General features: G+C 36.5%; 5 protein-coding genes across 5 annotated transcripts; 3 read left to right on the top strand and 2 right to left on the bottom strand.

The window, feature by feature from the left end:
• Positions 1–2,838: 2,838 nt before the first annotated feature.
• Positions 2,839–4,916, bottom strand: LOC117917739 (patatin-like protein 2). Its single transcript, XM_034834110.1, has 6 exons — positions 4,680–4,916; positions 4,403–4,584; positions 4,098–4,275; positions 3,832–3,993; positions 3,410–3,715; positions 2,839–3,325 (listed from the first exon to the last, which is right to left on the bottom strand). The coding sequence occupies exons 1-6, from the start codon at positions 4,791–4,793 to the stop codon at positions 3,101–3,103; spliced, it is 1,167 nt and encodes a 388-aa protein (XP_034690001.1). The 5' UTR covers positions 4,794–4,916; the 3' UTR covers positions 2,839–3,100.
• Positions 4,917–6,236: 1,320 nt separating this feature from the next.
• On the bottom strand, positions 6,237–8,381 carry LOC117917738 (patatin-like protein 2). The gene is made up of 6 exons (XM_034834109.1): positions 8,200–8,381; positions 7,927–8,108; positions 7,578–7,782; positions 7,324–7,485; positions 6,907–7,209; positions 6,237–6,812 (listed from the first exon to the last, which is right to left on the bottom strand). The coding sequence occupies exons 1-6, from the start codon at positions 8,311–8,313 to the stop codon at positions 6,585–6,587; spliced, it is 1,194 nt and encodes a 397-aa protein (XP_034690000.1). The 5' UTR covers positions 8,314–8,381; the 3' UTR covers positions 6,237–6,584.
• A 1,696-nt stretch (positions 8,382–10,077) lies between these two features.
• Positions 10,078–13,670, top strand: LOC117918001 (cation/H(+) antiporter 28-like). Its single transcript, XM_034834512.1, has 4 exons — positions 10,078–10,339; positions 10,690–11,679; positions 12,031–12,627; positions 12,781–13,670. The coding sequence occupies exons 1-4, from the start codon at positions 10,151–10,153 to the stop codon at positions 13,390–13,392; spliced, it is 2,388 nt and encodes a 795-aa protein (XP_034690403.1). The 5' UTR covers positions 10,078–10,150; the 3' UTR covers positions 13,393–13,670.
• Positions 13,671–16,483: 2,813 nt separating this feature from the next.
• LOC117917452 (cation/H(+) antiporter 28-like) lies at positions 16,484–18,127 on the top strand. The gene is made up of 2 exons (XM_034833738.1): positions 16,484–16,669; positions 16,925–18,127. The coding sequence occupies exons 1-2, from the start codon at positions 16,484–16,486 to the stop codon at positions 18,125–18,127; spliced, it is 1,389 nt and encodes a 462-aa protein (XP_034689629.1).
• Positions 18,128–18,267: 140 nt separating this feature from the next.
• LOC117917448 (cation/H(+) antiporter 28-like) lies at positions 18,268–19,779 on the top strand. The gene is made up of 2 exons (XM_034833736.1): positions 18,268–18,898; positions 19,067–19,779. Exons 1-2 carry the CDS (start codon positions 18,296–18,298, stop codon positions 19,643–19,645), a joined length of 1,182 nt encoding a protein of 393 aa, XP_034689627.1. The 5' UTR covers positions 18,268–18,295; the 3' UTR covers positions 19,646–19,779.
• Positions 19,780–20,595: the final 816 nt, after the last annotated feature.

Below are 20,595 nucleotides of genomic sequence, written 5' to 3'. Positions count from 1 at the left end.
AATTCATGGCTATTACTCCCCGATTCTCTTGCCCGGTACAAATAGCTCTCCCTTTTTGCTTCAGCGTGTGACTCCATTTGCATGTTTTCTGCCAAGTTCTGTAAAAGCTTTAGTGTAGTCTGAACTTGGAAACCTATCGATTTACTTTCTCTAATGTATTGTTGCTTCTGTTTTATTTTAATGGGTAATGTCCCTTGTTGGGCGGATGTTCCGAAAAATGTTAGGTGAAAAAATAAATATAGAATAGAAAGTTATTTCAAATTATCAAGTGTCCCTTGTTTATATCGGATGAGTTTGTGAAGGGTTGTCGTACCTGTTGGTTTGGCATGCAAGTGATACGGCAGGGCTCTGATGGATCATGGACTGAGGATTTGAAATTAGGTTGTTTGAGATGTTCGCCCTGAATGGGTTGAAATTAGCTAAGAATTTCAGAACATGGTAAAATTTCCTCCATAATCTTTGCCTATTAATGTCAAAAGTTGGTATGACAATGTTTGTTAATGACTGTTTGCAAGTGAGATCGCCTAGTACACACGGTTCAAAGTATCGATCGAGTCTGATACCTGATATCCGATATGATCTAAAACTCAAACTCAAATCAAGAATTGTTTTAGTCTTGATTGACTCGATCTAGGATTCCGAGTTGACTAGGTCGAACCTTCCGAGTTACCAAAAGAAATCCTTTTTTCACTTCGAAATCATAGCAAATGAACAACAATTGAGATCTAAACCTAAAAAACCTTTGAAAAATCATATATTGCCTTCAAAAGGAAAAACTTTTCAACAACCAAGACCCATGACCCATTATGAAAAAGAAGAAAGACATCGGTCTAACCATGAGTGTTGTAGATGTATAAGAAAAGGAGGTTGAGGGCATCACTAATTGCAGAATGGATGTGGAGCGCCTTTGGTGGTGCCGTTGGGAATACAACAACAGTTGTAATTGCCTTTCTCTCTCTGCTTTTTTGGCCCTATCTCACCGTAGTGTGGGTGAGTCCTGTGAGTGGTTTGGTGATATTGAAAAAAGGGTCGTAGGTGTGAATTGGGTATTTGGAGAAAGGATATTCATAATATATTAACTGATTTTTTAAATTATTATTTCATATGATAATGATTTACTGTTTCATATATTAATGGTGTGATATAAATGATATGTAGTGCATTATTTTATATGGTAATGATAGCATATTTGGTGTATTAATTTCTTATTAACAATCTATTCAAACCATTTAATTTGTTATTATATTAATATTATTAAAATCATTTAAGCAAAATTAAAATGGAAATGATGATTGAGTTATGTATTTTAGTAAAAATATTATTATATGTGAAATAAAATAATTTAAATTTTTATTATTATTATAAATTGCTTTCTGCAAAGGCTTTATAATTGTTTAAATAATGTTAAATGTGAAATAAATTTTATTTTATAATCTTTTAAACCTATTTAATTATATTTATTTTTCTAAATTTTTTTATAATATTTTTTGTAATTTTTTTTTTTAAATTAATTATTATATTTTGCGTATCATCCGATACCGAGTCGAGACACCGATGCCAATGTGTCTCGGGACCGTCCGAGTTAATGACCGATACCGCGACTTTGAACCATGCTAGTATATAGTTTATTTGTCTATGATCTCAGGCACTTCCAAACATCCATCAATATGAAAAGCTCCATAGTTGTGAGCACTTAATAAATTTTATATGGTATACTACACATCCTTTCCAATATAGATGTTTTGAATTCCCATGAAAGATTCATCTTTTCTGAGGGAAGATCTTGGGGCAGTGCTGTAACTAGAAATTGCTAATGTCCTTAGCTGCATATATGGGCGGTTGTCCTTGTTGCGAGCTGTAAGCATGATGACCACCACAGCCCACCTGTGCTTGTTCCTGCAATTGTGTCAAAATAATCTGCAATTCTTGCATTGGCCCCATCAAGGTCCTAGGAATCATGGATGAACAAAATAAGAAATAATGTCAATTAATAATGAACACAACAATAGAGAGGAAGAAAAGGTGATACAACACCTGAAGATTGGATTCAAGAAAGGCTAGGATGGTGGCAGGAAGAATGCCCCTAATGCCACCTACCTTTGGCAGACCTGGTAGCCATTTGGATTCAAAGAGATTCTTTTACCATATGAAGTGTGTCCTGGCAAATTAATTTCAATTAGAAGAGCTGTCTTTATCTATGTCACATGTCCTAGAGGTTCAACTCTGAAGTATTTATAACAACAACTTGAGGAGGCAGCACATGGGCGACGCCCTATTAGTTACCCTTTCATTAAGTTGTATCTTTGTGAATATATATGTGTTCCTTTTAACCAGAGGCACACCTTTGTTGATTTGGTCAGCTCCCCTGTTCTGTTCATTGAATGGCATTTTCCTATTTTAATGGAAACTATGACTTGATGATTCAAAGTCATGTTGTACCCGGTGAATATGTAGGAATGCAAGCAAGGGCACCTAAGTCGAGCCCCATTTCTTGATGTTATAGTGAACCTGGCCATGGATGATGACCATAGTGATAACCCAACTTGATTCTCACGTAGACAGATGGGCTTGGTTGGTTGCTGAAGTGGCAACATAACAGAGTTGACCCATTGAAGTCCTTATGGTTGGCCAATGGCTTGTGCGGATACTAAATTAATCCCAAATGTCCAGTCAAAGTTCCGTCAGCAGCCGCGGACTCACTTTAATGCCTGGAAGATTTCTTGCCAAGACCATTTAACTATGGTTAGTGTGAGCGGGTTGATGAATTTGGTTTAACCGTGATTAGCACAGAAATAATCATGATAATCATTGAACTCAAGTATAAAACCAAAACAGGTTAAAAATTGCCCAATCAACTTGGGGGTAGGCTTGATTGATTAATAAAGCTTCATTCTATGCCCATCCCACTGCCATTCCAAAGCATCCAGCTATGGCGTGCAATGGACAAAAAGGAAAGAGCCCTATCCATCACACTAAATTTAAAAATTAACTACAAGTTCTGCCTTTTTCATTCTTCCAGTATTTTTCCAAAGAATTAATATTGGAACAAACATTTTGAGAGATCAATACTAAAGCCCTTCTAGGAACACTTTTGAAAGTTTCACATGGCTTGCCGAAGCTTCCTCTGATGAGAGAGCAGCATGGCGAATTGGGCAAGAGCTCCTCTATTGGTGCCCTCTCCCACAAGTTCCTCATACTTGCCCGTCTCCAAATTCACCCTTGACACCGGTTTCTCTAGTAGCTCCTTTCCAATCTGCTCTAGCCTTTCCAGATTCTCAACGGTCGCAATATCCACAGGTGACGCGTCACCGGTCAACGTATCATCCTGTGCATCCACCTCCCATATATTAGTGAAAACGCTCCATGGTGGTGAAATAAATTGAATGAGAAAAAGTATAGACCCTGTTACCTGAATACGAAGGTAGTTTTTCTGGCAGCGCCGGGATTGGAACAGCGTGGAAACATGAATATCAACCATATCAGAGCTTGCATGGCCATAAATATCTAACAATGGTGTGGCGCCATTGTCAAGTAGCCATTCAAGTGGACCCCAGCTAGAAGCTGTGTCTGCATTATACTTCTCTTCCAGCTTGGGTGCTCCGGTGCCCAATGATAAGACCAGCATCCTCTTGGGGTCCATTGGGTTTATCTCCTCAGACTGAGAGTTGTGCATTAAGATGATCTCTTTGGTAACTTGGCTAATGGCCATCAGTGTCTGTGGAGTGATTAAAAATGGTTCTATTTATTTCCAACAGATAATACAGATGGTGTGATCCAATTTGCAAATGATGCACCACAGAAAATGCTTAGTTCTTTTTAAAAAAAACTTACAGGATTATTAGCTGCAACCCCACCATCAATGAGATTAAAACTGCGAGTCTTTCCACTGGAATCCCTGGTCTCGAAGTAATGTGCTGGGAGATAGGTGGGAGCAGCAGAAGTACCAATGCAGACATCTGATAATCGGGCATTTTTGGCTACGTTTGTCCTTGCCTGCACAAATTCAAAATTTATTAAAAAAAATGGAGAACCTAGCATTTGAGTTCAAGAATCGGAAGATTTAGTAAATTTTTTCTGGATAATCGCTAGAATCATACATCCTTGGTTGAGAAGATTATTGGCTGAAGGAGCTTGATGTCGAAAGTTGGTATGACAACATTTGTTAAGGTCTGCTTGAGGGTAAGGTCACCCAGTAACTCATCTGTCAATGACCTTAGATACTTTCCATCGTACTTTGGCCCTGTTGCACCGGACACACTTGTGTTTGGTTTCGCGCTGATACCATAGGAACATCCATTACTTTTGGGTACTCAACGATGGAAAGCATATGAACTTGTATCACCAACAACTCTTTTTAGTACAAACAAGAGGTCATTTTGATGAAGTCCCATGAAAGATTCACCTGTTCTGAGGAAAGATTTTGGGGCAGTGCTCTAAGTAGAAGTTATTGATGTCTTTTGCAGCATAGATCGGGCGATTGTCCTTGTTGGGAGCTGTAAGCATGCTGGTCACCAGCCCACCTGTGCTTGTTCCTGCAATTATGTCAAAATAATCTGCAATTCTTGCATTGGCACCATCCAGTTCCTAACAGTCACAGATGAACAAAATAAGAAATAAATGCCAGCAAAGAAGAGAACAAAAGAGAAGAAGAAAAAGGCTACATATGGTTGACGGAGTACCTGAAGATTGGATTCAAGAAAGGCGAGAAGGGTTCCAGGAATAATACCCCTAATGCCACCTCCATCTATGCTCAACACCGTCGCCATCCTTCCTTGTGTGCAGCTGCTAACCATTTTGATTCAAATACCAAAGAGTCACTACAAAATGAAGTGTCGCCTGGCAAGCTAATTTCAATCAAGAGGGCTGTGGTTTCTGTATTGATCGCCAAGAGGTTCGACTCAGGTAATTATACCAAGAATTTCAGATGGCAGCACGTGATGCATTTGCTGTTACGTATACCGGATATATTTGTGTACATTTATATCTTTGTTAATCGTAGGCACACCTTTGTTGATCTGGCCGAATCCCACGTCTGATCTCCATTGAATGCATGCCATAGTTTCTTGAGACTTGGTCTGCGGCTGCTTTATTATAAACTATCATTTTTTATGCTCATCCACAGGTCTCCAATCGTTCATGCACCCTGTTACGTAATATATGGATATTCACACACCCTGACAAACACAATCATTCCAAATTCTAACTAACCTCCCCATCAACTTGCATAAACAACATTTGGTGCCATCATTCTTAATCATGTTTCATAGATATCGGAGCTGTTTTCTAGTGCCACTTTTGTTCTTTCTGTAAAAGAATTTAAATACAACTCTCATTTGAATCATAAAAGAGGGAAGATTTTATCCGAATGAGGGCACAAGAAGTAACCAGCCATTAAAACCGGCACATTTGTCACGAGGATGTTATGTCATAGGTTAGGTGGGGACTTAAATTTTTCTCATCGATTAGCCGCCCGCAGCTTGAGTCTATCCATCTTTCTACAAACCTAATATTTTGGAAGGTTCAAAGTCCAGCCCACGGGTCAATTTTTTGCCATTTCATTGAGCAGACAACAGCTAGCCAAGGCCAGGGTTATTTGGTTGATCATTGTTTTGGCCTTGACTTCCTCACCATTTTTATCTTTCATTCATTTTATTTTTTATCTTTTTCCTTTTTCCTTTTTTTTATTTTTTATCTTTTTCCCTTTCTGATCCTGGCACTTTCAGGATTTGATGGTAGCTTTGAAGCTCGTCGTTTAGTGGGGTCTCGAGCCCAACCATGGTACCTTTTATAAGTCCACTGCGCTCTCTAGTAGGCATTTGATATTTATACAATTTCATTAAAAAAAATTATTTAAAAATATGGATGTTGTAAAAATATTTTGACTCATAAAAATTGAAGTTATCTTTTTAAAAAAAGAATTTTATCAATAAATTTTAAATTTTAAACCGATATTGTCTTTTCAAAAAGATGACTTTTTATTGATTCTTTAAAAAATATGATAAATTTGAAAATAATTTTCAAATTATTATATTTAAAAAAAATGCCCTTTAGATTTTATTTTATTTTATTTTTTTTTGTCACAAACCTCACTACAGTCCCTTTTGCCTTTTTATTTTACACAAAAATTATTTGCTTGAAAAACTTCCTTTCCTTTGAACCTTGGATCGATGTTCACATGGTACTTAATTTGACCCAGAGTATGGATAAGTGAGCATGCAGTAATATGAATCTAGAAATTCGTTTGAAGGTGTCCAAATCAACTTAGAACAAGGAGGCCATATTGGTTGTTCAAATGATTAATAAAGCAGCATTCCCATGGACATCAATCCATGTGAATGCTTCACCACTTTGTGATGAGGATGCTTGCTGATGACTATATGCCTCAAGCCAGTCCATTGACAAACAAGAAAGTGAGAATTCTTCAACAGTCCCCGGGCCACGCTAATGGATGGATCACAAGAACGAGAACAAATTCCATATTCCAAAGGAGAAGGAAGCTATAATTAATTGCTATCTTTATTCCTTCTTCCTGGTAAGGAGCGAATATTATATATCAGTGAAAAGCAAATCCCTCGGTACAACTTTTACCTAGTCACTTGCCTGAACTTCCTTTCTTCAGAGAGCATCTTGGCGAATTGAGTGAGCGCTTCCTGGTTGGTTCCCTCTCCCTCGAGTTGCTCATGCCTGCCAGTCTCTAAGTTTACCCTTGACAACGGTTTTGCTAGCAGCTCCTTCCCAATCTCTCCAAGCCTTTGTAGATTTTCAGTGGTTGCAACATCTACAGATGATTCTTCACCTATCAATGTGTCATCCTGTTTATCCATCGCCATGATATTAGAACCACTGGATGGTGGTAATGGAAATAATTTAGAAGAGATGAGTGAAAAATTATTCCTTGGTACATACCTGAATGCGGAGGTAGTTTTTCTCACAGCCGAGTGACTGGAAGACGGTGGAAACATGAATATCAACCATATCAGAGCTTGCATGGCTGAAAATGTCTAGCAAAGGTGTGGCGCCATTGTTATATGCCCATCTGTGTAAGCCCCATCTGGAAGCTTCGGCTGCACTGTACTTCTCTTCATGCTTGGGTGCACCGGTTCCCAAAGATAAAACTAACATGCTCTTGCTGTCCATTGGTTTCATCTCAATGAACTGGGTGTTATCCATCAAGATCTCTTTGGAAATGTGGCTCATGGCCACTAGTGTCTGTGGAGTTAGTAAGATTTGTCCTTTGTTATCTTTTCACCAACAGATACGTTTGCAAATACCGATCATTAGACATCCAAAATGATCACGATTTTTGTCCAATAAGCTACTTACTGGATTATTAGCTGCAACCCCACCATCAATGAGATTAAAACTGCGAGTCTTTCCATTGGCCTCTTTTGTCTCAAAGTAATGTGCTGGGAGATAAGTGGGAGCTGCGGAGGTACTGATGCAGATATCTGATAGTCTAGCATTCTTGGCAACATTCACCTTTGCCTGTACAGATGTTTAGAAGGAAACTTAGCATTTCGTGGCTAAGAATGAAGAATTTGGTAAATGTTTCTGCCGGGTAATTACTAGTACCATACCTCATCGGTTGTAAAGATTACTGGCTGAAGGAGCTTGATGTCAAAAGTTGGTATGACAACATTTGTTAGGGTCTGCTTGAGGTAAACTTTATCTAGTAGATTAACTGTCAACGACTGCAAGTACTTCCCATTGTACTTTGGCCCCCTGACTGCGTCAATCAAACTACCAAACCGACTGATGGTTGACTTCCCGAAGCTTATGCGCCTGCAGTTTGAGGGACACATCAATCAAACCACAATTTCTTCAGTTTTGTCTACCCAAAGCGACGGACGTCCTTTACCCATACTTGCAGATCAAACAAGAACATGACCTCAAAAGTGAAAAGCCATGTATGAATGAATGATATACCTGTTCTGAGGGAAGATCTCGGGGCAGTGGTCTAAGTAGAAGCTGTTGATGTCCTTTGCTGCAAACATAGGGCGATTGTCCTTGTTGGGAGCTGTAAGCATGGCGGTCACCAGCCCACCAGTGCTTGTTCCTGCGATCACGTCAAAGTAATCTGCAATTCTTGCATCGCCTCCATCAAGTTCCTGGGAAGCAAATGTCAATGGTGAAAACGACAAAAACTAAGAAAAATAAAAGATTGCATCCCCTCCATGTTAAACCACTTGTCAAGAGTACCTGAAGCTTGGATTCAAGAAAGGCAAGAAGGGTGCCAGGAATAATCCCCCTAACGCCCCCTCCATCTATGCTCAACACCGTTACCATCCTTCCTTTTCCGAAACTCGTAGCCATTTTGATTCAGAAAAAGGAAGATTAATTTTAAATAAGACAGCTATCTTTAATGATATAGCCACAATTAGAGGTTCAATTTGGCTGTTTATATCGCTTGCACATTAGCACTTCATGTTCTTACTCCTCCACATGACTCATAATCAATGGTTTCATGCTATACCCCACATACAAATGCTGGGAATCATATTCTATCTCTGTATTCTCAAATTAATTACGCTTCGTGCACGAATATATTTCTTTTTCTGGTTGCTTCTCAATGATCTTCTTCCACACAAGTTTACAAGAATATGGCTTTGCTGTTACTTCCCACATGCTAGACCCCAAAATTCCTCCTCTCTTTCTCCACGTGTTGTGCATGTAGACTAATGCCAAACTATACATGGGTTGGTTTTTTTTTGTTTTTTTTATTTTTTTATACTTTTGGTGAGATTTTGTAATTGCATGAAAGTTACATATGATACCAATATTAATTATTTCATTATTAAAGGGCACTAATGGTTCTGGGAACCTCCTTAAATATTATCTTAACCCATGAGAAGATCCATACGTGTTCATCAATAGTTTTATCCCATAAAAGTACTTAAATATTATTTTGATGATTTTTAGTTGTATTTTTATTATGATGGACAATTTTTTTGGACAAACATCTATTTTGAGAAATTAATGCTCACCATAAAGGTCAAAAGATATATTCTTGATTTTAAAATTTTTATTTTTAATTACTTAATTCTTTAATTTAATATATTCCTTATGTTTTTTAATTTTTTTTTCAAATATAATTTTTTTAGAGTATTTGCTACTTTCCTTTTTAAACATTATACTTTTAAACTTATATAGTTTATTGTCAAATACTAATTTTTCTATCTTTTTTATACAAAAATAAATTATTTAAAATTTGAGAAAAGATCTCTTAAGAACAAACATCATCTATTTTGAGGGAGTAATATTTATTTTAAAGGCATAACAATCTCTTTCTTAATTTTTTAAACTTAGTTTTTAATTACTTAATTTTTTCTTTTATTTTTTCCTTTTTATTTTTTTCAAATATTTTTTGTACTTGTATTAATTTCCCTATTTTAAACTTATTTGATCCACTCTTATTGTAGAAAGAAAAGGTGAAAGGGAATAATATTCATGGTAAAGGTACAAAAAATTAGTATTTAATTACTTAATTTTTTATTTTATATATATATATATATATAACATGTTCCTTTTTCCATTTAGAAATTAAAGTTTAAAAGCAAATTACTTTAAGAAAAAAATTAAAAAACCAAGCAAATTACTTTCAATTAAAAAGTAAAAAAAACACCCTCTTAATCGATATATATAATGATGTTGATGCCACCATGCCAAAACAACTCAAGCATTTTAAATTATTGCAAAAATTGGAATGCATATTATATAAGTCATGAAAAAAATATAAAAAACAAACTATTTAAAGTTTAAAAATAAATTGTTCTCAATAAAAAGGTTAAAATATATATATATATATATATATATACACTCACACATTTTATATTATTGCAAAAATTGGAATTCATAGTTTATTAAATTAATTAATAAAATGATAGTAAAAGAAGTCATAGGTTTAAAAATAAATAAATAAATAAAATTCATACAAACTTCTGAACGGCTGATTCACCTGCTTTCACTCCTTCACTTTCTCCTTCAAACAAGGGAACAATTGCAACCACTTATTCAACCTCGCAAGAAAAACACAAACTATCCCAAAAGTTCATGAATTTTCAAAGAATAACAAAAATGGAGACTTCCATGATCACATATATTTTTCTCCGTGGTTGAGCAGGAGAGAGAGAGATCAGAGTGTAGAAGAAGAATGGAGAAGGCAAATGTCAACTTCAAAGATTTGATGCCCACAAAGCTACAGCCATGTAAACATTTAGTGGCGAATGCGACAGGTGGGGCATCATATATCTTGGGTTTCCTCCTTGTAGTCTTTCTATCCAATATTGCCCATGCCCTTCTAAGAACTTTTCAACAGCCAAGGATGGTTGCAGAAACTCTTGTAAGTTTCCCTCTTTCCAAACAAGAAATTTTTTACATGTATCCCTCAATGGTTCTAGGTATTCAGCGCCGTTTCATTTCATCATCTGCAGATGTACAAAACTACTCTCTTTTTTTTTTTTCTTACTTAATACTCTTTCCCATTTGCATTAATCATCGACTAATGAATTACATATCTACATCATCAAATTCATTTAATGAGTCTTGTATGTGAACGCATTACACAAATCATTATCCTTGATTTATAAGAAGTCTCTGTTAACGGTGCTGTTCTGTAGTGGGTGTGATTTATATCCTATTACTGGAAAGGACTTATTGTGATTTCGTTTCTTATATGGAAAATGTTTGCAGGTAGGGATAATTGCGGGCAACATCGTGCTTACCCAGGAAGAACTCTTTGCAAACATACAACAAACCTTGGATAATATCAAGGACTTTGGTATGATTTGCCATATGTTTGCGTTGGGTCTAGAAATGGATCCCTGCATACTCTTTCAACGGCCAACTCGAGAGGCTATGGTGGCCTATTCTGGAATGCTCTCTACATTTATACTAGCATGCCTTTTGACTCCATTTTTTCATTATTCGGAGGTCCCAAACTATAAATTCACCTTCTCCCTCTCCGTTACCCTCACTGGCACTGCCTCTCCCCTGCTAACCCGCATAATCACTGACCTCAAGATTGGGAAATCGGACATAGGACGACTTGTAGTTGCAGCTGGAATACACTCTGATTTGGTATCAACTCTTCTCATCTCCATTGGGTTTGTTATCCTTTCAGCCGACAAAAATCTCAGTGTCAGGGATTGCAAGAGTATCTTGACGATAACTTCTACCTTGATACCTCAAGCACTGATCACCGCCATGCTATCTCCAATTTTCATGGGCTGGGTCAATCATGAAAACCCGGAAGGAAAACCTCTGAAAGGCTCCCACATGGTGCTCTCGGTAGCTTTTGTGGTCATAAGCTGCAGCTGTTCGGCTTTGGCAGGGTACAGCCCCGTGATGAGCGCCTTCATATCGGGAATTGCTTTGCCTAGGGAGGGCAGACTCTCAAAGATGATGATTAGCAAAGTCAACTACTTCTTGAACAACATCTTCTATCCAATTTTTTTTGTTTGGGTGGGCTTGATGGTCATTTTTCCCAAGTTCCATCCTGGCAGCCCCTGGACATGGGCAAGAATGATTTTCATTTTTGTGATTGCAACATTGGGAAAAGTTGTTGGAACCTTCCTGTCAGGGTTGTTGTTTGGATTTAATCACCCAGAATCGGTTGCACTTGGTTTACTTCTTAATGTCAAGGGCCATTTTCATATGTACTTAGCCCTTTCCGCTGTACAGGTAAGCCTCTATTCCCTCATCCTTCAACTGTCATGGTTGATATTCCTACCAAATCATGAAACTTGGAGACAACTAGTCTGGCTTTTACCGAAAACTTTGGCAATGGAGTTGACAGTTGTACTATAATTGGTCACCATGGGCTAGGTTTTTGAACTTGCATTCATTCTAAGTTCCCAGAAACTAGAACCCCACAAACATGATCCATGCATGGGGCATGTCTATATGTACGGATAAGAGAGAGGAGCAAGACTTGATATTTGTAGCGCTTATACTTTAATCTCTGAGTAGCATCAGCGACTATATATATTACCATCCAAATCTTACTGCTTTGTTTTCTTAAACCAAATTCAGAATGAAATCACCACTAATTCAACCGGCATTGGGTTGACACTTGCAATTTTCTGCACTGTGGTCTACGCCCCATCAGTGGTGGCCTACATCATTGGACGTGCAAGGAGGAAACGCTCACCAAATCAGCGGATGGCACTTCAATGGCTCGACCCCACAAACGAGCTTAGAATCCTGCTATGCGTCCATGGCCCTCAAGAATTACCTTCTGCCATCAACTTCATTGAGATATCTCGGGGGAGAGATGATCCTGCGATCATGGTGTATGTGACTGATATGATCGAGCTCACTGAACAAATAGAGTCCACACTTGTACGCAATGAAGGAATGGAAGTGGCGACTGTGACCGACAAGGTAGTGGTAGAGATGAGAGACCAAATCACTAGTGCAATCAAAACTTATGAAGAGGAGCATAGCGAAAGTGGTGTAACCCTCCGGCGAATGTTAGCTCTCTCATCATTCAGTGTCATGCACCATGATATTTGCATTTTGGCAGAGAACTTGCTCGTTTCTCTCGTTGTACTGCCATTCCACAAGTACCAGGCATCAGATGGGAACATGGTTGAAGCCCGGTCCAAGCTCCGGTACGTGAACAGAAAGGTATGTACACAAATATTTGATACAGAAGTCAGAAGTTGGGGAAGCTAGACTTCAAATTATACTCAAAACTTTTCCACACTGGGACTTTTTGATATATTAAAAGTAAATCCGAATTCCTAATTTGTGATGATGATCATTTTGGTGCCTAAACAGGTGCTTCAGTATGCTCCTTGCTCCGTGGGGATACTGGTGGATCGGGGTTTTGGAGTGACCAACAAAATATCAAGATCATCTATATTTCTAAATGCAGCAGTCATTTTCATTGGTGGCAAAGACGATAGGGAAGCGCTTGCCTATGCCAGCCATGTGGCCCTGCACCCCGGAGTGAAACTCTCAGTCATTAGATTCCTATTGGATACCAATGCAATTGCCAAATCCACAAGGCTCGGCACCTGCAAGATTAGCCTTCCTGAGCAAGAAGAGGAGATGAAGCTTGATGATGAGTTCTTCGCTGACTTCTATGAGAGACATGTTGGAGGGCACGTTGCTTACGTGGAGAAGTATCTTGCAAATTCAGCTGAGACCATGTCAGCTCTGCAGTCATTAGAAGGGAAATATGGACTCATCATCGTTGGCCGAGGGGGGAGGGTGAATTCAGCATTGACAGCTGGGATGAATGATTGGGAGCAGTGCCCAGAATTAGGTCCCATTGGTGATCTTCTTTCGGGGTCTAGTTCAGTAGTTTCCGCCTCCATTTTGATCATCCAGCAACACCGTCCTAAAGGAGAAATAGCTGGCCTCACCGAAGAATTTTCGGTTATGTAAATATAAATCCTAGCTAGCTAGTAAGATAGCTTAAAAACTTCAGGATCCGATTACAGCTAGATGATTCGATAATTTCCAAAATAATACTTGTAGAATGGAAAAACATAGAAGAAAACTAGTTCACAGTGACAAAAGAATATACCAAAAACAAAAAAAATTACAAAAGCAATTTATGTTGTCTAGGTATATGCATTTCCCAGGATGATTTTGCTTTTGCTTTCATCTAGTTTCAGGTAAGTATTGTTTAACATCTTTCTCCATATTTGGGAAATGAAAAACTTGTTTGATCAGTATGATTTAGAAATGCAAAAATTATAGTACTCTTTACTTATTATTCTCTTAAATTAATTTTTGAAAAAAAAAATTAATAGAGCAAATAGTTTTAGATAAAGTAGAACATGATATTTTTGTTCTTCGATTTTTTAAAAATTAAAAGAGAATATAAAGAAATTAAAAACATTTAAAAAGAAATTGCAAAATTCAATTTGATAAAGTAGAACATGGTATTTTTGTTCTTCGATTTTTTCTATCCGGTACTTGGAATTTTTATATATGATTTCTCTCTAAATTGCATATGTTTTTTTGAATTTTCTTTAACTCTTTTGGACTTTTCCCATTGAAATCAAGTTGTATTTGATGCATGTTGATTTGTTAATTATTAAAAATGATTTGAAACTCAAAAAATCAATCTAATTATTGCTAAAATATCATGAAACTCAAGAACCGATCAAATAATACAAAAGCTGATGATGAAAAACTTTGCTAATTTCTCATTTGCACATAATCCTAATTTATCAAATTTTTTCACTTGAGAAATAGATGCTAAATGGACTAAACCTAGTGGATTCATTGATGAGTACTTTAATAATTTTTAAAATAATTTAAAGTTTAATAAAAAAAAATTATGAAAAATATGGATCAAAAGTGACTCGTCTCATAGACTCATTATTTTCTAACTCTTCTCGTAAAGCAAATAGATTCCAAAGTAAGTGATAGTTAAGGGGTTAAATTTGTTTCTCCTCTATACATAACTACATTTTAAATAAAATAAATAAAAATAAAAAATCTAACTAAACAAACCAACCATATTGGCCATTGTAACCTTTTTAGTGTGTCATCTAAAAATATTAACCATTATATTCTTCAAATTTCATTAACAAAATAATTTCTTTTATAAATTTATTTATAAAGGATTTCATTATTGGAAAACCTTAGGGCTTGTTTAACAATGTGATTAAATTTTTATTTTTTTTATTGAACTCTTGTTTGGCTTCTTTTTGTTCGAAATAATTTTTGAAAAAAAATTAAAAATATAATGAGAAATAAAAGAATTTTAAAAACTAGAAAAAGAAAAGAAAAGAAAATAGATGGAAAAAAATTCTCCTTTTTCTTCCATTTCCCTCTACAAAATGCTAAAATCCTCCATAGTGATTTCTCCCCCAATTGGATGTATTTTTCTAAATTTATCCAAAAGTTCCCAAATTTTTCATTAAATAAATAGACCCAAAGTCAAACAAAAATAAATGTTTAGGATTAAGTAATAAGTTTAGTCAATTTTAAATTAATTTGGAACTCGAAAGGCATAAACATAAGAAATTTATGAACTCAAATTGGTTTAGAATGACTTTGAGCTAGTTTCTCTTCAAGATACAACTATTTTTTACAAATTTTTAGGTGGACAAAGAGACACCAAATTAAGTAACATTTAATACTTAGATTCATTAAAAATAATTTGGAACACAAAAAAAAAATGATTAAATAAATATCACAATTTTATGGATCAAAACAAGTTTAGAATAACTCAATTTTTTTTCAAGGTATATAACTATATTTTATGAATTTTTCAACATATTAAATTCATTAATAAATTTAATAATTTTTAAAAGTAATTTGGAATTCAAAAACCAAACTAATTAATTCCATAAATTCCTAAACCAAAATTGCCTCACAATTCCTTTTCAAAGATTAAGTAACAAATTCATACCTCTAATGAAAACTTAGGTGATGATGCATTTGTTCGGAAACAAACAACTTTGAGAAAGAGAATTTATTTATTTTTAATTGATTAGAGGTATCGAAAAAGATGATAGATGATATTCATATTATGTAAGATGTATTGAAATTTTATCATTTTTAACCCAACAATACTATTATGTTTATTATAATATTATTATTCAAATTTTATAAAAAATTATTTATCATCGAAAATAAAAAAATATTTAAAATAATTTTATTTTCCTTTTTATTTAAAAACTAAATTTAACCCATCACCCTATAATTCGACTTAATTTATTTTAATCAAAATTTGAAGGTCTTGATGAGACACATAAACCTAAAATTATTATGATCATTTGGTAAAAAAATCATGTACTTGAATTTATGTATAAGTCAAGATTGAGAAATGACGGTGTCTAACTTCGAAACATTGCTTTTTCTACTAGGTTCTTTTGATTTGCATATAACTTTTTCTTGCTCAGAAAATTAAAAATTTTAAGAATTTTGCAGTAATATATTAGCTTTTTTAAATTTTAATCTCTTATGCTAGAATTGCCGACTTCCTGACTATTAGCAATATTTTTAAAATCGGATCGGATTGATGGATGGAAATTTGAATCGTAGGTTGGTCATGTATCCGATTTTGGATCAGTTTTTAAGCCCTTTTTCACGTTGAACTAAATCGGTTAACCGGTGAACCGATGGATCGGATCGATGGTTGAGGGCTTGCACTCTTAGAGCTTTTTCCCATTCAGTGCACCCACTTTTTGTCACAATTCTAAAGGTTTTTAAATGTAAACTCTACCTTTTGCAAACCACAAGGCAGGGCCCATCAATTCCAAATGTTACAAGCCATTTTTTTCAATTACAATCAACATTTCCATATCCAGACTTATCGATGGCTAATTCACCTGTTTTCACTCCCGCAGTTTCTCCTCCAATCAAGGAACCAATTGAAACCACTCATTCAACGCTTTGAAAAAAAAGTCCTAAAAATGAATGAATTTAATTTCAAAGAGAACAAAAATGGAGATGTCCATGAACACAAGAATTTCCTCTGTGATTGTGAAATAGAAAGAGAGAAAGAAGAAGAATGATGGGCAAAGTAAATTTTGATCTCCCCGACTTGATTTCCAAGAACCTGCCGTGTAAAGATTTAGTGACGAATGTGAAAGTTGCAGCAGCATATATCTTGGGTTTCTTCGTCGTAGTGTTCCTATCCAATATAGCCCGTGCCTTTCTGAGGTCTTATCAACAGCCAAGGATGGTTGCAGAAACCCTTGTAAGTTAATTTCTCTCTTCCCAAACACTAAAATTATTTCATTTTCATTATCAGGAGAGGACAATGCATCTTATGATGGTTCTAAGCATTCAATGGTTTTTTTTATAAAAAAAAAATTCATTCAATCCATTGTGTTTTGGATCAATGTTAACGATATCTAGCTTAGGAATTCTGTTTCTTCTTATGAGTATGCATGTGCATATTAATGGGAAGTTCTTATTGTGATTCAGTTTCCTATATCTATGGTGTTTGTAGGTAGGGATAGTTGCTGGCAACATAATATTAACGCAAGAAGATCACCGTGACAACATAGTGAAAACTTTGAATGATATTATCGAATTTGGTATGATTTTCCACATGCTTGCGTTAGGTCTAGAAATGGATGCCCGCATACTCTTTCAGCGGCCAACTCAGGAAGCCATAGTGGCGTATTCTGGGATGCTCTCAACGTTCATACTAGCATACCTTCTGACTCCATATTTTAATTATTCGGAGTTCCCAAGCCATGAATTCACCGTCTCCCTCTCCGTCACCCTCACTGGCACTGCCTCTCCCCTGCTAACACGCCTCATCACTGACCTCAAGATTGGGAAATCAGACATAGGACGGTTTTTAGTTGCAGCTGGGATGTACTCTGATTTGGTATCGACTCTTTTCATCTCCATTGGGTTTGTTATCCTTTCAGCCGACAAAAATCTCGGTTTCAGGGATTCCAAGGATATCTTGAAGATAACTTCTACCTTGATAGTTCAAGTAGTGGTCACCGCCGTGATATCTCCAATTCTAATGATCTGGGTCAATCATGAAAACCCGGCAGGAAAATCTCTGAAAGGCTCCCACATGGTGCTGTCGGTAGCTTTTGTGGCCATTAGCTGCGGCTGTTCGGCTGTTAAAGGCAAGTACAGCCCCATGATGAGCGCGTTCATAACGGGAATTGCTTTGCCTAGGGAGGGCAGATTGTCAAAGATGATGATCAGCAAACTCAACTACTTCTTGAAATGCATCTTTTATCCAATTTTTTTTGTTTGGGTGGGCTTGGGAGTCGATTTTCAGATGTTCAATCCAGGCAATCCCTGGACATGGGCAAGAATGATTTTCATTTTTGTGATTGCAACATTAGGGAAAGTGGTCGGAACTTTCCTGTCAGGGCTGATGTTAGGATTTAATCTCCCAGAATCAGTTGCACTTGGTTTACTTCTTAATGTCAAGGGCCATTTTCATATGTTCTTGGCTCTTTTCACCTTCCACGTACGTAAGCCTTTCTATTCCCTTCTTTCAACTATATATAATGGCTGGTGCTCCTACCTTGAGACAAGTCTGGCTCCTACTGAGAACATTCTCAATGAAGTTGATAGGTGTCCTGCAATTTGTCACCATGGTTTTGAAGGCTCAATGCTTTTCAACTTGCATTACATTCTAACTTTCGAGAAATTAGAACCCCACAAACATTACCAGTGAATACATGTCTTGGGCATGTCTATATATAAAGACAGGAGAGGAGCAAAGACCCAACTTCTGTACCACTTACTACTTCATTCTTGGAGCAACACCAGCTATATAAATTAAAGCTATTCTTCTGTACCATCCAAACCGCTACAATCTAACGGCTTTGTGTTCCTAAACCAGATGAAGAATCATGAAATGATCATGACGACTTCAACCAGAATTGGTTTGACACTTGCAATTTTCTTCACTGTGATCTACGCCCCATTAGTGGGGGCCTACATCATCAGACGTGCAAGGAAACGCTCACCAAATCAACGGATGGCACTTCAATGGCTCGACTCTGAAAATGAGCTTCGAGTCTTGCTATGCATTCATGGCCCTCAACACCTGCCTTCTACCATTAACTTCATTGAGATATCTCGGGGGAGAGGCGATCCTGGGATCATGGTTTATGTGACTGACATGATCGAGCTCACGGAGCAAATAGAGTCCACACTTGTACACAGGGAAGGAGTGGAAGTAGTGACTGTGACCGACAGGGCTGTGATAGAGATGAGAGACCAAATCACTACTGCAATCAAAACTTACGAAGAGGAGCATGAAAGTGGTATTACCCTCCGTCGAATGCTTGCCCTCTCACCATTCAGTGTCATGCACCAGGATATTTGCCATTTCGCAAGGGACTTGAACGTTTCCCTCATCGTACTGCCATTCCACAAATACCCGGCAGAGGATAGAAAAATGACTGGAGCCGACTCCAAGTTCCGATTCGTGAACAAAAAGGTATATGCATATATATCACAGAAGAACGGAAAATGCTCTAGAGTATACTGGACATCCTTCTTTTTAGTTTTCCTCTCTATTTTCTTTTCCTTACTGAGAACCAAATATAGTATTAAAGAAAATCTGAACTTCCTAATTTGTCATAACGATCGTTATGGTGTCTAACAGGTTCTTCAGAATGCCCCGTGCTCAGTGGGAATACTAGTGGATCGGGGTTTTGGAGTGACCAGCAAAATATCAAGAACATCCATATTTCTACATGCGGCAGTTATATTTATTGGTGGCAAAGATGATAGGGAAGCACTGGTCTATGCCAGCCACGTGGCCCAACATCCAGGAGTGAAACTCACAGTTCTTAGATTCCTATTGGACGCCAATGCAAATTCCAAATGCACTAGACCTGGCACCAGTAAGGTTAACCTTGCTGAGCAAGAAGAGGAGATGCAGCTTGATGATGAGTTCTTTGCAGGGTTCTACGAGAGACATGTAGGAGGGCAAGTTGCTTACATGGAAAAGTATCTTGCAAATTCAGGTGAGACCATGTCAGCTCTGCAGTCATTAGGAGGGCAACATGGACTCATCATAGTTGGTCGAGGGGGGAGGGTGAACTCGGCATTGACAGCTGGGATGAATGATTGGGAGCAGTGTCCAGAACTAGGTCCAATAGGCGATATTCTATCGGGGTCTGCTTTTGCGGTTTCCGCCTCCATTTTGATCATCCAACAACATAGTCCTAAAGAAGACTGAGCTGGCCTGGCTGATCGATTTTCTGTCATGTGGAAGTAAATCCTAGCTAGTAAGATAGCTAAAGACTTCAGGATCCAATTATAGCTAGGTAATGCAAAATTTTCTATAACATTAGTTGTACAATGGGAAAACATATATAGAAGAAAACCAGGGGGCAGTGACAAAAGAAAGATATTGAAAATGAGTGAAATTCCCAAACATATCTTTCTCCATATCTGGAAATTGAAATCATTCAGGAGACTGAAACAAATTAAGAAATGTTCGATCGGCCACGTGGGAAATGAGTTTTTTTATAAGTACAGTCCATACAACAATAAAAATTGCTAAACTGTGGTACATTATCCTAGTATATATGATGATGTTTATATTATTCATCTTCCTACTTTTTTTGGTTGCAAAAAGAACATGAGATTTCTTTTATACTCATTAGGCAAAATATGCCCATACAATCTCGAGCTAACAATGAGCTAGCAATTAATGTAAAAGAAAAATAAATAAATAAATAATCAGTATAGCACTTAATTGCAACTCCATATATAAGAATGAGAATTATCAAGTTTTAAAAATATAATGATCATTTTATAAATATATCAAGATATATCGAGAAATGTCGGTGAAAATTTTGACCCAAAATATCAATTAAGTGAAAAGTGGTCAAAACTTACAAAAATATAGGAAAAACTTCAAAAAATTAATGATATTAGAAGTTAAAATAAAATTATATATATATATATATATATATATATATATATATATATATATATATAATCAAACTAATTTAAACGTAGTTTTAACAACCAAGAGATGGAGGGTGAATTGTAGTGTTCATCCTTTTTCAAAAAATGTAATTAAGGGCAAGTTGAGAGAAAAAAAAATGAAGTAAAGAGCAAAAAATAAGGATTAAGAGAAGGAAATGCAAACTCTTTTATAGTGGTTTAACATGTCGTCTA

This window comes from Vitis riparia, chromosome 7 (genome assembly GCF_004353265.1).
Source record: "Vitis riparia cultivar Riparia Gloire de Montpellier isolate 1030 chromosome 7, EGFV_Vit.rip_1.0, whole genome shotgun sequence".
Lineage (NCBI taxonomy): Eukaryota > Viridiplantae > Streptophyta > Magnoliopsida > Vitales > Vitaceae > Vitis > Vitis riparia.
Note: the sequence above shows the minus strand (reverse complement) of the source record. Positions and strands in the feature narration are given on the sequence as shown.

Excerpts from the sequence above, each read along its gene's own strand:
- LOC117917739 (XM_034834110.1), bottom strand. The coding sequence starts at position 4,793 with ATGGTTAGCAGCTGCACACAAGGAAGGATGGCGACGGTGTTGAGCATA. Across the intron at positions 4,276-4,402 it reads AAAATCTTTCCTCAGAACAG|CGCGAAACCAAACACAAGTG; the intron begins GTGAATCTTTCA and ends CTATGGTATCAG. Across the intron at positions 3,326-3,409 it reads AAAACTACCTTCGTATTCAG|GATGATACGTTGACCGGTGA; the intron begins GTAACAGGGTCT and ends GTGGATGCACAG.
- LOC117917448 (XM_034833736.1), top strand. The coding sequence starts at position 18,296 with ATGAAGAATCATGAAATGATCATGACGACTTCAACCAGAATTGGTTTG. Across the intron at positions 18,899-19,066 it reads TCCGATTCGTGAACAAAAAG|GTTCTTCAGAATGCCCCGTG; the intron begins GTATATGCATAT and ends GGTGTCTAACAG.
- LOC117917738 (XM_034834109.1), bottom strand. The coding sequence starts at position 8,313 with ATGGCTACGAGTTTCGGAAAAGGAAGGATGGTAACGGTGTTGAGCATA. Across the intron at positions 7,486-7,577 it reads TAATCTTTACAACCGATGAG|GCAAAGGTGAATGTTGCCAA; the intron begins GTATGGTACTAG and ends ACATCTGTACAG. Across the intron at positions 6,813-6,906 it reads AAAACTACCTCCGCATTCAG|GATGACACATTGATAGGTGA; the intron begins GTATGTACCAAG and ends ATGGATAAACAG.
- LOC117918001 (XM_034834512.1), top strand. The coding sequence starts at position 10,151 with ATGGAGAAGGCAAATGTCAACTTCAAAGATTTGATGCCCACAAAGCTA. Across the intron at positions 10,340-10,689 it reads GGATGGTTGCAGAAACTCTT|GTAGGGATAATTGCGGGCAA; the intron begins GTAAGTTTCCCT and ends AAATGTTTGCAG. Across the intron at positions 12,628-12,780 it reads TCCGGTACGTGAACAGAAAG|GTGCTTCAGTATGCTCCTTG; the intron begins GTATGTACACAA and ends GTGCCTAAACAG.
- LOC117917452 (XM_034833738.1), top strand. The coding sequence starts at position 16,484 with ATGGGCAAAGTAAATTTTGATCTCCCCGACTTGATTTCCAAGAACCTG. Across the intron at positions 16,670-16,924 it reads GGATGGTTGCAGAAACCCTT|GTAGGGATAGTTGCTGGCAA; the intron begins GTAAGTTAATTT and ends TGGTGTTTGTAG.